This window comes from Equus asinus, chromosome 1 (assembly GCF_041296235.1).
Source record: "Equus asinus isolate D_3611 breed Donkey chromosome 1, EquAss-T2T_v2, whole genome shotgun sequence".
Lineage (NCBI taxonomy): Eukaryota > Metazoa > Chordata > Mammalia > Perissodactyla > Equidae > Equus > Equus asinus.
In genome coordinates this window covers 97,741,635-97,758,977 of record NC_091790.1, presented here as the reverse complement: position 1 = coordinate 97,758,977, position 17,343 = coordinate 97,741,635, and the positions used below count along the sequence as shown (strand labels likewise).

General features: G+C 43.0%; 1 protein-coding gene across 1 annotated transcript in view; it reads left to right on the top strand.

The window, feature by feature from the left end:
* ABCA13 (ATP binding cassette subfamily A member 13) overlaps positions 1-17,343 on the top strand; it is a 416,147-nt gene that overhangs the window by 132,603 nt on the left and 266,201 nt on the right. The window contains exons 29-31 of the mRNA XM_014828402.3: positions 1,859-1,949; positions 11,961-12,137; positions 13,391-13,697. Coding sequence (XP_014683888.3) covers positions 1,859-1,949; positions 11,961-12,137; positions 13,391-13,697 — 575 coding nt within the window. The remainder of the gene's footprint in view (positions 1-1,858; positions 1,950-11,960; positions 12,138-13,390; positions 13,698-17,343) is intronic.

Genomic DNA, 17,343 nt, shown 5'->3' with positions numbered 1-17,343 from the left:
GACATGGTGGTCCTGGGCTAGGAGCAGCCCTAGGGACGTGTAGCCCCAGGACAAACTTTAATGTAATATTCATCTTTAATGTTATTGCTCCTGGATTATTTTGTCAATCCAGGAATCAAGCAAACTTTTTTTGGTAATGGGTCAGATTGTGAATATTTTAGGCTTTGTTTGATAAACTCTCTGCTGCAAGGACAAATAATTACATGCAACATGATAGGCAGCAAATTAAGACTACAAAGTACGGTGAGAATGAAACACAATGCCTAACTTGGCCTCCAGAATCAGGCGTTTCTTGGAGGAGGCTCCAGGTCAGCTGAGTACTATTTACCAGGTAGTCATGACAGAAATTAAGGCCACGTGAGCCGGCCCTCATGGCTCAGTGGTTAAAGTTTGGCACTCGTGGCTTTGGCAGCCCAGGTTCGTTTCCTGGTCACGGGATCACACCACCTGACTGTCAGTCGCCATGCTGTGGGAGCAGATCTCGTAGAAGAACTAGACGGACTCACAACTAGGATACACAATCATGCGCTGGGGCTTTGGGGAGGGAAAAACATATTAAAGCCACATAGTCAGCTATTTGAAGAACTTTTTACCTTAGAAGATGAAGTGTGGCGAGTTGTGCTCTATTTCTTAACATCAGGTCATATTCAAGGAGAGTGTGTACCGTCTCTGGATTTGCAGTAGCCGACACCTGAGTTCGAGGCCGAGCTCCACCACTAGAGGGTTAGGTCAGGGCCTCTGGTGACACCCACTACCCTGACTCCCTTTCCAGTCAGTTAAAAGTAACAGTGACCTCCTCATGGAGATATTGCCGAGATTAAATGACCAATACATAATAAAGCGCCCTTCCCAGTGTCTGGCAAATAGCTAATACCCAATGAAAGAAGATAAACAAGATTCCAAAAACAAAAATTGCACACCAGGGTTTCATAGTGAGGTCTGTCACCCGTAGACAAAAGTCAATAAAATCAGCATATAACAAAGCAAATGTGAGGAATGAAAGAGCTAAATGCAGAAGGTGGCCGTCGTGTGAGAATTCTTTATCTGAAGTCCCCAAGTTATAAGGTTATGTGGTGAAACAAAGTCAAGATAACATAGGAATCTTCTCTAGTGATCTGACGAATTCCAGAATTAGTCCCCACTCAGCTATCCCCCCTCGCTTAATCCCGGCGTTGGCTTCACTACCTCGGCATGTGTCACTCTCAGTCTCCTGGGGATTGCTGGATGTTGTGAGAATGTGGCAGCACAAGGCAAGTACACGCATGTCAGCTGCAAAATAAAGATGCAAAATTTCATTATGTCGGTGAAAATAATCTTGAAGAACTCTCCACAATAAGACCATTGACAAATGAGGCGGAGTTGGAACCATCGATAATGAAAGAAGAATGATACAAATGATAGCATGAAAAGTGCTTCCCATGATGATTAGAATATCAAAAGATTGAGAGAGAGTTCTGGAAAATGCTGAAACCTTCTTCAGCGTTTTTGTAACAAAGACCGTTCTCTTCATAACTGGCCTGTGGAAACAATAATATTAAAGATCTTATGTAAAGGATCACCATATAGTTTTGTGAGAAAATTTTGCCAAAAAGTTAACAGTTAACTTCATTCTTTGTTTTCAACATTAGTGCATAGTTACAATTAGGACCTAAATTGTCATAATTGTTACTTTCGTTATTTAATATAAAGTCCTAATCAAATGCTATTCTATTATTTATTGTGGTGTTTTAGAACCTCTTAAGATGATTCACTTTATGTGCCTTTTTCCTATATGATGAAACTTTGAATAAACCTAACGAGTATTATTCGATAAGAAGAAATGATGAAATTTTTGTTAAGTTGTGTTATTCTCCTTTAGGAATCCCTGAGAAACAAATTTTTAAGAAACTTTGTAGAAAGCCAGTTGCACATTGATGTAGATAGACTGACTGCGAAGCTCCAGGCATACGGTAAGTGGGTGTGGGAGTGTAGGGCCCACCCTTTGGCCATGAAGTTTCTGGGTGACGTTGACAAGTCACTCTTCCTCTCCTGGTTTCTGGTTTCTCATCTATAAAATGAATGGCTTGAATTAAACGCACTCCAAAGTTTGTTCATACCTGAAGTTTTCTGATTTGCTGATTCAGGGCTTGCATAGCAAGAAACGTAGTCAAAAAGGAAGGCTTCTGATCTGAATACAAGAACTGTGAATTATAAGGTCAGTTGACAAAAGAAATTACTGTTATTGAGTTCATAGTCAATAGAAAGCAGTTACATTGGTTTGAAAATGTTGAGCTCAGATAAGAAAAGGCTATCAATCAGCACACAGTCATTGCACGTCTACAGTTTGTTAACCTCTGAATTCGTTTAGGTATTGGACAACCATTTTCTGGACACAGTGACTGCGTCACTCCCCCTCCACTGCCCACCTGTGGCTGTGTGACCATTTTAGTTATGTCATAAAACGTTATGACTAGATAAATATTGTTCAGTGCAGAGCCAGGTTGTATATTATAATGAAGTTTCTTTTTTCTTGATGTTTTCCTTTTTCTAGAGTCTCATGTTCTCTTGCTTTCAGGTGTGACATTTGCTCCCCATTCTTCCGCACGCAATGTACCAATATATCCTTTCTACCGTGGGGCCCTTTTTTCTCTGCACATCCCCAGCTGAGCCTCTCCCTCCTGCTCCAGTCCAGGCAGCTCGACCTCTGTGTCTCTCATCCCCAGGTTTTCCTAGGAATTCTCTTCTCTGTTCTCCTAGGGGGGATACCACACTTCCTGGGTCCTATATTCTCCCCATTTTTGTTATATTACCGTGTTTTACTGGTTCATATTCACAAATGTCATCCTGAAAAAGGGTGCATGAGAGGAAAATGCCCTCAGTAATTTTCCTCAGTAAATTCACTTTTATACCTGAAGGATATGTGGAAATAGTCCCCGTTTCATTCTTCATAATTTTGGTTCGTCTCTTTTCTCTCTCTCTCTCTTTTTTTTCATCGTCAGTCTTTTAGAGTTATCAATTTTATTAGTCTTTCAAAGAACTAATGTATGGCTTTGTTGATTGTATTTCTGTCTGTTTTCTATTTCATTGATTTTTGCTCTTCTCTTTATAAGTTCTGTCCTTTTACTTTCTTTGGTTTGTCAGCTTTTATTTTTGTAACAATCTTGATTTCCACCTCGTCTTCTTTTCTGGTATATACATATTCATGACTATCCAGTTCCCTCTGAGCGTTGCTTTAATTGCATCTCACAAGTTTTGGTATGTTCTATTTTCATTATCATTCAATTAAAAGTATTTCTAGTGTGATTTATTTATTTTTAATCTTTGGAGTATGAAAATTTATAGCTTAATTTCTAAATATTTGGGATTTTCCATTTATCTGTGTATTACTGATTTCTAGCTTTATGTTGCAGTGGTCAGAGAACACACTCTGTCAGTGTGATTTCATTTGTTTGAAATGTGCTGAGTCTTGCTTAATGGCCCCATTCATGGTCAATTTTGCTTCCTTTGTGCAATGGTTCCATGACTGCTGTGCGCAGTCTTGTGTATCCTTTCCGATCTGTGTTTGCTTGTTCTACCAGTTATTAAAATTGTTTAAATTTCCTGTTGTGATTGTAGATTTGTCTGTTTCTCCTTAAGTTCTGTCAATTTAGGCTTCATGTATTTGAGGCTGTATTTTATTTTCTATTGAGACCATGTTAGATATTTATATTTTCCTCTGTCTGTATTTTAAATTTTTTCTTCTTTTGTCCTTTCCAGCAGTTTTTTTTTTTTGGTGAGGAAGATTGGCCCTGAGCTAACATCTGTTGCCAATGTTCCTCTTTTTTTTTCCCCCTCCCCCAAATCCCAGTACATAGTTGTATATCCTAGTTGTAAGTCATTCTAGTTTTTCCATGTGGGGTGCCACCACAGCATGGCTTGATGAGTGTTGTGTGGGTCTGTGCCCAGGATCCAAAGCAGTGAACCCCAGGCCGCCAAAGCAGAGCACACGAACTTAAACACTCGGCCATGTGCCTGGCTCCTCCAGCAGTTTTACTGTGACTTACTCAGGTGTGGTTCCTTTTATGTTTCCTTCTTTGTTTTGTAGTACTTCTTGAATCAGCGGCTTGATATCTTACATTTTGCTGTGATCTCTTGATATATTACTTCTGACCAATTGTCTCTCTGCTCTCCTCTGAAATTCCAAGTAAACATGATAAAAATTTTCAGCGTCCATATGCTTCTTAGATCCTTTTCTCTGTTTTCCAATCTTTTTTTCTCTGTGCTTCAGTTAGGGAATTTTTTTTTCTTACTGATTTTCTCATCCACTGATTCTCTCTTCAGCTGAGAGTTCTTCATTTCAGTTATTGCATTTCCCGTTCTAAAATTTTAATTTTTTTATAGCTTTCATTTATTGGTTCCAGTTCTCCCTATTTTCATCTAATTTTGGGGCAATTGTGTCCAAAAGATTTTGAAGTGTATGTTGTTACCTATAATATTTTAGTTTTTTGTGGGTCTTTTGTCTATTTTTCTCTCTGTTTTTGGTTATTCTGTCTTATGTCCAGGAGTAATAACCATTTTTTCATTGAATACCAGACATTGGGCATAAAAAAGTGTAGCAATAAGTTTTAGTTTCTCGATGGTGTTGTCTCCCACACCATTTTTCCTGCTTCTTGCAGAAAGCTGGGGGGGGGGGCACATTCTCTTAATCCAATCAGGGATCGAGCCTATTGATGGAGCTGGGCTTCAGTCTTACTAGCAAATGTTCTCTCCACTCCTGGGAGTAGCCCTGTTGGGGTGAGGAAGGGGCTCAACTAAACACCTGGGGGTTTTCTAGGACCCCTCATCCTTGAGTCCTTGAACTCAAGCCCCCTAGGACTGCTGGAGGCTCAGTTAACCCAGCCTTAGGAGTCCCAACTATGGGATTTCCTATGCTCCCCTCTTCCTGTGCATCTTAGACCTTCAAGTCTTTGCTGCCTTAATAGATTTTTGAAGTCTTCATATAGATTTTTTTTTAAAAAAAAAATCATCCCTATTTTCTATTTGGTTTTGGTGGGAAAGTTTGTCTTCAACAAGTTGTCTCCCACTGTTACTCTAAGCAGAAACTTCATCAATGTTGCTTTTAATCTGCAGGTGATTGTCCTTCACTTATTTCTTTGATTTTTTTAAACCTTTATTAAAAAATTAATATCGTGTTATCTTTAGCTTTATTTTTTGATCATTGTTACTATGTTTTGTTATTTGTTTATTTTGAGTTCTCTCTTTCATGTTGGAGAGTTTCCTAACATGTTTGATGATGCTAAGAATGAAGCTCTAATGGAACTGATGGAAAGTTTTTTATATGGGTGGAGCTTGTCAATTGATGAAGTCAATTGTTGAACATAATTTTTAGGGATAGACACCTTGGGATCTCACATCCCCTGTTGGCCATGGCTAATGCCGGCCATGGCTAATGCTGGCCATGGCTAGGGTCCACAGGTATATACACTGAATGGGGACAATGCTCAACTTCTATTGCTTGCTGGAGCTTGGCTGGAATTACTGTAGAATTTCTTACTTTGCTAATTCATGTGCCATTATACATGACCCTCCCAGTCTTATTGTCCTTACAGGCCAGGCTAACAGGGCCTTCATGTGGCCTTCCCATGTCTCCTGTGCATGGACATGTGGGTTTTCCTTCAGCCCATCTTTAACTGTTGTATTCCATAGGGTGATTCCAGAGAGAGAAGTGAGCCTTGGGTCTAGTCTTCTCACAATGGGCTTCCCTCTTTTGAGTTCTCTCCTCTGTTTTCCATCCTTCATGCATGGCAGTGCCCCTCAGTGCCTCCTTCAGGTTGGGAGACAACTTGGGGTATCCAAAGTGATAGAACATGCAATTAATACTTGACCACACATTACTTATATTTCATTCAGTCCGCTGTGCAACAGGCATTGCTGCTTTCTTCTCAGAGGAGGGAGCTCTGCGCAGTGTCCTAAGGCCCATTGAGTTTCTGTGTGTAGAAGCTTTCCTGATTCCTAATACTGTGTGTGTGTGTGTGTGTACCCACACAAGTATGGATAGCTATATCTTTATGGCTCTCTCTCTCTCTCCACACACACACACACACACACACACACATACTTACTATCTGCATTACAGAGTGGATATTACATAGAGTCATTGAAATGTCTATATATATCTCCATATGGGATCTCTAATCATTGAATTATATGAAAATTCCACTCCTCAAAACCTTTTTTTAAGCAGCTTTGACTCTGTCCCTGGAAGATAATCAAAGCTACACTATTTGGAGTCCAAGTCACTCCTTATACCATTAAACATCTGGAATGACACACAGTTAAATTATCTAACCAAACTTACTAGGTGAGCTTTTAGAGCAACATATTCCAAATGACAAATGATCAGAAATATAAAAACGTCCCCAGCTTGCTCCATCCTGCAAAATTTAACACTCTCCAATTATCCATAAAAACCAAAAACACCTGAAGCCCCTCACAGTCCACAGTGTGCTTTTTGGTCTCCTATTTTCTAGTCTTTCAGCTTAGTTTCATCCCACAGAATTAACCTAAGATAGCTAGTTAGAGCCTAGCTCTCTTCGTGAGTAATTATGAATATGATAATAGTAAGCGGTCAGTGAGCACTGACGACACACTAGGTGCTAAAGAATCTTTAATTATCAGAACAAGTCTATGGGTGATTTTGCTTTCCTCACACTACAGATAGGGAAATGGGAACTTTGACAGACTAACTAACTTTCCAGAGTAAAACATGAAATCACAGCAGGGCTGCTACAGGGGCAGAGTTGTGTCTTGTCGCTTTTGCTGCCACCATTGCCCAGCAACGCTGGAGCAGTGCAGCAGGGGGACAATCCACCCCTTCTGTTCCCCCTGAGCTGGATTACTCCAGCCTGAGTCTCTCATGTGTCTGGCTTTTGATGGCTCCTGGGGTCTTCCTTGCACACAAGAACATCGGAGCTCAGCCTCCCACCTACACTATTTAGAAAACAGCAGAGTGCATCTCCATGGGAGCGTCCATCACAGCCACTGACACCGCATAAACACCAGCCCCTTACAATGGCATTTCACAGCAAAAATCACGTCTCCAGAACCTGGCACATTGATGCTTGCTAGGCAGTGTACCAGGGCCCACAGAGTCACAGAGTACACATCACACATTGCTTCAACATTTGGGGGAAAATGAGACATAATTTTATACTAAAACAAATGAGGGATAGATTAGTAAAATATAAAATTTTCATGGGAAAAAAATCAATCATTCCGCAACATTTTCTTCTTTCAGGCTCCCTGTCGTCTTGCATACATCCCACCTCTACTCTCCCTCCGCCTCCCTTAAGAGTGGGTGCCAACACTTGACACACAGATGAGCACTACACGTTGGAGTCACCACCAGAGGCAGTTTCAGAGACGTGGTGCAATTTTGGAGAAGGAAATAGATAGAGAAAATGGACAAGCAAAAATTAAAATCTGCTGGCATCATCTTTGGCCCTGCATCAGCCAATCCAGGCCAGTTGTCCAGACTGCCATCTGTGTCTCTACAGCAGATTAACTGGGATGCTGAGCTTTCCATCTTGGGATGGAGGTGGGGCTGGAATTCTGCCCACCCTACGGAATGTCGCTTTGATTGTGCAGTGTTATCTGAGCCAACATCTGATAAGATGCAGGATACAGGTGACATATTCTGTCTATGCCTCTACTGGAAATCAATGTTCTATAACATATTAATAATGATGATACTAGGACACATTGAGAGCTCAGCATGCACCAGACACAGTGAGCACCAGAAGATTTACAAGCATTATTTCATTTAATCTTTAGGAAAAGGCCACATAGCAGATTATTATCGTCCCCATCTCTTAGGAAATGCAGTGTCGGAGGGTTAAACAGGCACAGCTGCCCTCCAGGGAGTGGTGAGTAGGCCCCCCCACCGATATGAGCCCTGAGCGTGAGGTCACTAGACTTACTCTGAGAGCAGAGATCCTGTGTTCCTGTCTCCAGGCCAAGTGGGCTCTGCACGGACAGGCACTCCTGAAACCAAACCCTCATGACTTATTCAGCTGAGGGGGGCCGGTGCCATGGAAGCAGCTGTGGAGGCCTGCCCCGACCACTGACCACTCCTGCATGCTTTCCACGTCAGTGCCGAGGGAAAGGCCTTGCTTGTGTCTGTTGCAGCCGCTCTGAGGCTCAGAACTTTTCCAAGAGATTCTGCTGTGCCTGTGCTGATGTCCCTCCCAGCTGTGTCCCTCCTGAGTTCCACTGGGAACTCAGGGCACACTGAGGCAGGAGACCCTGTGGTTCTTTCTAGCTCCTCTTGAACTGTGTCATCCAAACAACTGAAGGGCCTTTTCTGCCTGAAACCTTAGCAACTACTGAGTGTGAACCTGGATGAGAAATAAAAAGTGGTCAACAGACGGTTTCCTCTGTTGACACCATTCGAGAGCCAGTCTTGGGCTATTTCTTCTCTGAAACAACCGATGAGTTTGTTTTATCTTCCATGATTTAATTTGACTGTCTTTGCTTAACCAGATTCTTCAGGATCTACCAAATGATGAATTCAGGTGGTCTTCTGTTTAATAGTTTGCTAAGTGGCTTCATGTCTCTTTTCTCCATTTGATCTCTCCCCGGAAGATAGCAACAGGATTTTTATTATTTATAAAATATAGATGATAAAACTGAGGCTGAGAGACTGGCCCTTCCAAGGTCCTACAAGAATAGGTGGAACCAGGAACCCAGATCTGTGGACTCCACATCTTGCAGTCTTTCTACTGTGGTAGATGGTATGGCATGGTGGGCAGAACTGTATGAAATTGCTGATGTTTACGTGCTTTTAACATGCATCAAAGCACAGTTTCATGCATTTCCATCCAACGTAAATGCAGCCCGGCATAAAGGATGGGTGGCTCCAGAGCTGCGTGAGCTGTTTGTGAATCATGGTTTTGAAGCTTACTAGTTACCTAGCCTCTTTGTGCCTCAATTCCTGCACTTTAAAACGAATGTACCAGGGCCGGCCTGGTGGCACAGCAGTTGTTTGCATATTCTGCTTCTCAGCAGCCTGGGGTTCACTGCTTCGGATCCTGGGTGTGGACATGGCACCGATTGGCATGCCATGCTGTGGTAGGCGTCCCATGTATAAAGTAGAGGAAGATGGGCACAGATGTTAGCTCAGGGCCAGGCTTCCTCAGCAAAAAGAGGAGGACTGGCAGTGGTTAGCTCAGGGCTAATCTTCCGAAGAAAACAAAAAACAAAAAATAAAAAAACAGAAAACAAAACAAAAATGAATGTACCAATAACACTTCCTTACAGAGAAGTAAGGGTTAAGTAAAACAATAAACGAGAGTGCTCAGAATAGTGCCTGGCACGTGACCGACACTCAGACAATGTCACCTCATCATTATTGTAGTTATTTAGAATAGCTTGCTGATCTGAAATCTACCTTTCCTGAATCCTTACTCTACATACATCTTGGCCTGAGATCTGGAAATAGCAGAGTAACTACAATGACAGAAAATAACCTCTGCTTTGAGAAACAGTGAGTGATAAGCATTGAGAAGAGGAGTAGCTGAAGGATCATCCTGGCTTCTTGGTCTTATTTGGAAGCTGATATGTTTCCAGTCATCTGGATTTGGTGGAAGGAAAGTCTTTCTTTTCCAAGGAAGAAGTTGAGGCCGGGACATTTTAACTGATGTTTCACGCACCTGAGGACAATAGGATGAACCTTGATGCAGTTGTGTTATGTGGCTCTGGCTCCCTTTGCATGGCTCAAGCTGCCTTTCAAACAGAGGCAGAGTGCCTGGCAGGCAAAGCCTAGACTTGATTTGGGAACCTAAGAAATCAGGAGGATGTGGGAGCAGAGAGCAGACCAGCAGAGGAGAGAAGTGATTCAGAGGCAGCCCCCAGTGGGCACTGATGCTGCTATGTGCTAGGGACACCCAGGGAGTGGGCACAGGAGAGACGGGTTGTCACTTGGAAAGTCTGGAGTATTTGGGAGGTCCAAGAGAAATGGGAGGGCCTGTGGGGAGGGGTGCCATACAGAGGGCAGGAGAGGTCATGTAATTATCTGCCACCATACAATGGGGGCAAGTGATATGGTATAAGGCAAGAGCCCATCCCAGACCATAGAGGAGAAGAAACAAGTCAAGTTTACACTGAAGACATCCCCCAGGGGAGCTCCCACCTGCAGGACATTTCCATTCAGGACACCGGGAAACTCATACCGGATGTCTGGTGTTAGTGTCTGAGCGAGAACATTGACTTGGGGGGACTGCGGTGACGTGCCCTTGTCCCATATGGTATGTACTCACTCCCTGCACTCAGTGAAGCAGGTGGCTGGAGCCTTGTCCACAGAAGCTACTGAGGAACTGTGGGATGGCAGTGGTCCTGGGAATGACCAACAGGATTTGCTGGGTAGAGAAAGGACTTCATGTATTTAAGAGCAAAATAATACTTACCTAGAATGTTGGACAACACATGCCAAAAAGCATATGATCCATTTCAGTCAAACAAAAAGGTGTTGTGAAGATCAAATATCATATATACCTGTAAGCTCTTCTCAGAAGCTTCTCATCATGCTTCTTTTTCTTTCTGACTTGACATTTCCCCAGTTGAGGGTTCTGTTCAGTCTGTTGGATTTGGGGTTGGGTGGGGGCCAGCTGTAACACATCTCTTCTGTGGATGCTTTTTGAGAAGAAGATGTAACCAGAAGATGTCCACCCACTCCTTGAAGCTAGAATAAGCAGGTCCCCAGAGCTGAGGGAGTGATCATTGACAATGAACAGCTGTCCCCAGTGCAATTTTGTCTACATGGTTTTATGATTTGCTGTGTGTTTTTGTGTGTTGTGGATGTATAAAAACATGTTGGTATGTTTTCATGTATGTTCACCTCTTCTCAATTGATTCTTTTATTTTCTTTATGAAGTCCTGAGCAAAAGACTTTCTCTGGGCCTTGTTAAGGAGCAAGGCCTAGGGTGGGCAGAGTGGCTACACATGCCTGGAGACCCCTGTGCTGTGAACATAGCAAGGACTAGATGAACAGTCCTCCCACTTTCTGTCACATCACGGGGCAAGCACACGTCGTCCCCACCTGACGGTGGTGCTGTGACACGGGTGACCGTGGGGGGTCTGATGGCATTTCCTGCTGTGAGGTCAGTGGGCAGAGAAAACCTGAGAGACTCGACTTCTGCACAGATCCGCCCCCTCTGAATCCTCTGACTTCTTGTAACCACTTTCCCTGGCTGGGCTGGGTTCTGGGTCTCCTGTCCACACCACCTCACTCTGGGTCACTTGGTTTTCCATGTCTCTCTCTCTCATGGTCCAGCTCCTTCCTGACACCAGAGCTAAAATACTGAGACCTCCTGGCGTTTTGTCCTGAAAACTGTCTGATATTCAGCCCCAACAGCCAAGATGTTGCCGACTTTGACCTACCTCTCTATTTCCATTTGAGACGCATGAACCTGGGCCAGAGAGTGGAGCAGGATTTGATTTCCTCATTGTCAACACTCCTTGATAATTGTTTTTGCAAAATTAATGTTATGAAATGAATGACTTTCACAAAATGCCCACTGCTTCAGTGAAGCCATGATGTTTAGAATTACTTGACTCAGATGGGAACATTACCTTTTTTTGTGCTGTGTTCTCTGCTAGAGATTCTTCCCTGCTGCTCATAGCTTTTCCACTGTTGTCTATTTTCTCCATCACCCACTGTCCGACCTTCCCATGGGCTGTCACCTCATTCGTTGTGATTAACTGTTTTCTTTTCATTTACATGTAAGTATCAACATTACAGGTGTTGTATTAAAAAAGTGGAGTTTACGCTCAGTAAGTAAGCAGCAACTCCTGCATATGAACAAAAGGGGACGCTCTTGAGTAATTTTTTGTGAAGGAATTGAGGTGCACTTTCACAGTTATTTGCACCGTCTCCACCATAGGAACAATAAAAACACTGGGCTGAGAGAAACGTGGTGATGTCCTTGCATGTTTATTCGCCTCAGGAGAGACGCTGCACATGATGTGGAACCACACAGACGCCAGACGCATCCGTTTCCTGGGCCGCATCTTGGTCAATCTCTCTTCCTGTGTGGTGTTGAACCGCTTCCAGGCCCTGGAGTCTGTCGCCATCCTGGAGTCTAAAGCACGTCAACTCATGCAGCGGAACAGTTTCTTGGCCAGTAAGTATTCAGTGAAAAAATATGCTCATAAAGGCACAGCTTTGACTAGGTTGTCATTTTGCATATTTCTCCTTAAATGTGTCTCACAATGGCTCAGAAAGAAAAATCTTTTCCAGATAAAACAAACTAAAGAAGAAATAATTGTGTTGAGTTGATGAAAATATGGGCCTTGTACATAACTATTGGTATTTTCACCATCCTGGGCCCAGTGCTACTCACTGCATCTGTTTTAACTAGTTTATGGCTAAATCTCACACAATAAATTATATTTTTCCTGATTAAAGTTACACTCTGATTTCCTTGGTCAGTTTTATTCTTATCATAGTATCTTGATATCCTGGGGTGGAGGGCGAAAGGAAGACAGCCAATTCAACTCCATCTATTAATAGTCCACTTGTTCAAGATAAATATGATGTGTTCTCATATTCATTTTGAATAAACATTGGATTATTTTTATTTGGGTTTGTATCAGTTTGCTAGGGCCACTGTGACGAAGGACCACAGACCGGGGGACTTAAACAGAAATTTATTTTCTCACAATTCTGGCCAGAATTCCAGATCAAGGTGTTGGCAGGGTTGGTGCCTTCCGAGGCTGTGAGGGAGGACTCCTTCCAGGCTTCTCTCCTTGGCCTGCAGACGGCCAGCTTCTCCCTGGGTCTCTCCCGTCATCTTCCCTCTGTACGTGTGTGTGTCCAAATTTCCCCTTTTTATGAGGACACCACTCATGGGATTAAAGTCCACCCTAATGACCTCATTTTCACTTGATTACCTCTGTGAAAACTCTGTCTCCAAATAGGGTCACCTTCTGACTTACTGGGGGTTAGGACTTCAACATTTGAATTTTGGGAAGGCACGATTCAATCCGTAACAGGCTTTATATATGAAATTCAAAAAATTCATGTGCCAGAACACAGAATGCATGTGTGTATGTATTTTGAATGACATGTACCCCAAAGATATCAATTCTTAGGAAGGTATCTGTAATCTCAAAGAATAAAAGCCTTACTAACACAAGAGTGTGGTTTTATTAAAATAAAGAAGAGCATCTGACTGGGAATTATGAGTTAGCTTACCACCAACTGCCTGGGTAACAACTCAAAATCAGATTTGCCTCACTGGGGTGTGGGCCTCCCTGCAACAGGGGGTGGTGTCAAGCCTCCAGTCCTGACCAGCTTCCAGTCGGACCCCGTGCTGGCGTTGTGTGAGCTGCTGCTAGGTTGTGGTGACCCTTGTTTTCCCTTTTCTGCCATTAGGTATCATATTCAACAGTTCCTTAGTCAGCAAGAACTTCAGGTCAAAGTCTTTCCAGCTGCCACCCCATGTTACATACACAATCCGGACCAGTGTCTTATACAGCATGAGAACAGATTCGGTGAAAAACCCTCTTTGGAAGTTCCATCCTCAGAGCCTACCAGCTGACGGGTTCAAATATAACTACATCTTTGTCCCTTTGCAAGATATGATTGAAAGAGCCATCATCTTGGTCCAGACGGGGCAGGAAGCTATGGAACCCACCACACAGACGCAGGCCATCCCGTACCCGTGTCACACCAGTGACCTGTGAGTAGACGGGGTCAGAGCTATGCTTTCCCCAGGTGTCCACTTACAGTGAGAGGAGCTTTGCATTTGTAAATCTGAATAGAGAAACATCGTGGAGTCATTCCTTCTCCACAATCATTCCAGAGAGAATTTGAAGAAAATTAATTCCTCTTTCTAATTTTTTAAGGTTCGCATTTTATATGCCTGAACTATCCAAAGAGAAGAACAATTGTTGAGATAATGTGATCAAGTGGATCTTTCAATTTGACACCAGCCATCTGTGGCTTTAAAGACCCTTCAGAAAAAATGTGAATGATATCTACAGGGGCTTTGCGTGTCTGACTCCAGATTCTACCTTCCTAAACTAGGGAAACAGAGGAAGGTTCTCTCATCTTCAGTGCAAATCCTTACAACATAGGCATGTGCCACCTGCTTGCAGGTGGAGAGGGGTTCTCAGAGAACTGGCTCAGTGGTTTAGGGACACAGGAGGCAATCTGAGAACACTTGCGAGTTAAATTGTGTGATTGGGCTGCTGACATCTTTGGGGAGAGAGAAGGGAAAGTCAGTTAAGGGCCGGAGCGGCTGGATGACAGGACTTGAGGGAGATTGGGGCCATGCTTGCAGGACAGATGTCTTGACGTCTTATCCCCTGATTCCGGTCTAATGATATGCTTCCTGCATCACGGCTCATCAATACATTTTTGAGGAAGAAGATGGTGGTGCTGCAGGAAGAACCTTCTCACTGTGATGAGATAAAAGGCTGTGCCCCACCTGGTTGTGCTTGTCCTGTGGTGTCATGGCATGGTGGAGAGAACGGAGGGTCAGGGAGAAAGAGACCAGGTGTCATATTAACCCAGGTACTGATCATTATGCAAATCATCAGTGATCACTTAACCTCCTGCTTTGTAAAATGAAAGCTTTTCTTTCCTTTCAAAGCAATGATATTTTTCAGCTTTGAACATTCTCAACCATTGCTCTTCTGTTCTTAAATAATTTTTCTGGGAGGTGATAGTACAGAGAACAGAAATCAAGAAAATGGCAGTTCTTGGTGAGGTGTCATGCACAAATCCTTCACAGCAACTCAAATACCAGGGTGTTGTGAGGATTAATGACCTGTTTTAGATACTCAGAGAAGTCAACTTTTTAAGATGTTGTTCTTTTAGGTGAATCTCAGGAAAATCCCATTCTGAAAGCCTCTTTCTATCTCCAAAGTATTCTATGATTGATCCCACCGGTGTAAGAGGGGGTCATGCTTGTGTGGGTGGGAAGATTCAAATTCTCTCCCTAGTGTTCACAGGAGGAAGCGGGAGTTCACTTCACACCCTGACACAGGATGGTTCTTCCTAGGAAGGTGTTCTGGGAAGAACAGCATATGTTCCTGCAAACAGCTTGACAGAAAGTCAGATGGCCCACATAATCAGTTTTCCATTCTTGATGCTCATAGTGCTTGATTGACAGGCATTGTGAGAAGGTTGGAGAGGACACTGAGTAAGAGTGATGAAGATGTGGCTTTTTGCCTCTCGAAGATAATTTCCTGTGAATGAGAAACATTCATGCCTGAAGTTGGAGTTAGCTGAATACCCTGGTGTGATTCTGTGTCGTGAAATTACTTTCCTTCATCTACTCAATGAGATACCGTAATATAATACATCCGAAGTATTTATTTTCCTTCTTCAAAAGAGGCGAAGAAGTATTTTTCCTTCTTTAAAAGATTTAAATTTTTGAGACTTATCATTATCATATATCCTTCCTTTATTTCCAGTTTCAAAAACTGTATATTTCTTGAGGGCTTGCTGTACCTGCAAGTGGTCAAGACATACACTGAGATCTTGTAAGAACCTGACACTCAGCCTCCTGACTAATAATTAATTCTAAAGCACAGTTTGGACCATAGTGCACATTTGTTTGACAATTTTTCGTGGTTTCCTACTACTTACATATTCATTAATTTATTGATTTATTCAACTACATCTAAGTACTCTTTGTCAGTCTCTAGGTTTGGGATGAATCAATGAAGGGAAGAGGTAAAAATCCTAGTTCTTTTGGCTCTTACAGTCCAGGGAAGCAGACAGTCTACAAATACAATGAAGAAGAAACTGGTATTGAATGTTGGAAGGTGGTCAGTACCACGGAGCTGAGCAGGAGTAGGATGGGGCGACAAGGAGTGACAAGAGGAATTATCATGTGGCTATGGTCAAACTTGCCAGGAAAGTGATGTTCCAGCAAGTCCTTGGAGAGTTACAAAAACACAGGGAAATGAGTTCCAAGCCAGAGGAGCAACCAGTGCAGAGACCTTGTGGCAGGGGATGCCAGGTGTGTGTGAAGAGCCACCAGAGCAGAGTTCACAAGGGTGAGAGTGTGGGAGGTCAAGTCCAAGAGCTGCCCACTGATGGTGTGGTTGCAGGCGATCTGAATGATACAAGAGGCCACTGAAGGATTTTGAGTAGGAGTGACACCATCTGGCTTATGATGTCAAAGCCTTTCTCAGGCTGTTGTGTGGAGAAGAGTCAGCAGAGGGTAGCTGTGGAAGCAGAAATCATTTAGGAGGCTGATGTGATAACCCAGGTGAGAGATGATGGTGGCGTGGTCCAGAATGACAGGAGGGAAAGCGGTGAAAAGTATTCAGATTCTGGTTGCATTCAGAAGGGATGGGCACCAGAATTACAAGGTAGAGTCAAGAAATTTGCCAAAAGGTTTGATGAGGGTGTGACAGAGAGACATCAAGCAAGATCCAGCTTTCTTGGCTCAAGAAACCGGATTGCTGGAATTACCTTTAACTAATATAGGAGGTGGGGCTTTCTTCCCTACTTGTGTTCTTATGGCTGGACTAGTAATAAAATTGATACAAGATCAGATGAACAGGAGAAAAATCCAGTTTAATATGTTCATATTGGAGATCACAGAGAAATGATGCTCAGAGAGTGAACAAAGCAGGCAGTATATATATTTTTTACACAAAGAAACAAAAAAATTGTGAAGAATTTACAAGACCAAGAAACTTCCATTTGGAGTACGTCAATAGTGAGGAATTTAAGCAGAGTTTAGGTTTCAGGTAGTAAATTAACAAGCTTTGTTTAAATAACCTTCTGGGCCTGAATCCCGGGTTCTGGTGATCAGGCTGCAGGGAGAGCACCTTCCACGTGGGAGATGTGCTTCCTGCTTCCAGGGGGAACAGAGACAGGTGGATCAGAAAGCCCTTTGTGCTTTTCAAGTAACTTTAATTCAAAATAATCAAACTGCTATTGTGGGATATTTTGGGGTGGCCTGCCCTGGGCCCCAACAATGAGATAGGAAAATCTGTGGTGAAGTTTTGGGGATAAAAATGGAAGTTCAGTTCAGTTTCAAACGTGTCTAATGCCTTTAAGAGACTCAAATAAAATGTTAAGTAGGCAGATTTCTTTCTGAGGCTGGAGAGCTCCAGCTGGTATGTTAATTTGGGAGTCTTTACCATTTCGATGGTATTTAGACCTCTGAGATTGGAGGGCATTATCACAGGAGGGAGTCTAGCTAGAGAAACAAAGAGGGCCAAGACTAGGCCTGGGGCCTCTGCCATGAAGAGTTCCAGAAGAAGAGGGTGTCTGGTGGGAGGTGGAAAAGCGAATGTGGAATCTTGTGGCGCCACAGAGCAAAGGGCTCCAGGAGGGAGAGCATACAAGTGTGTCCAGTG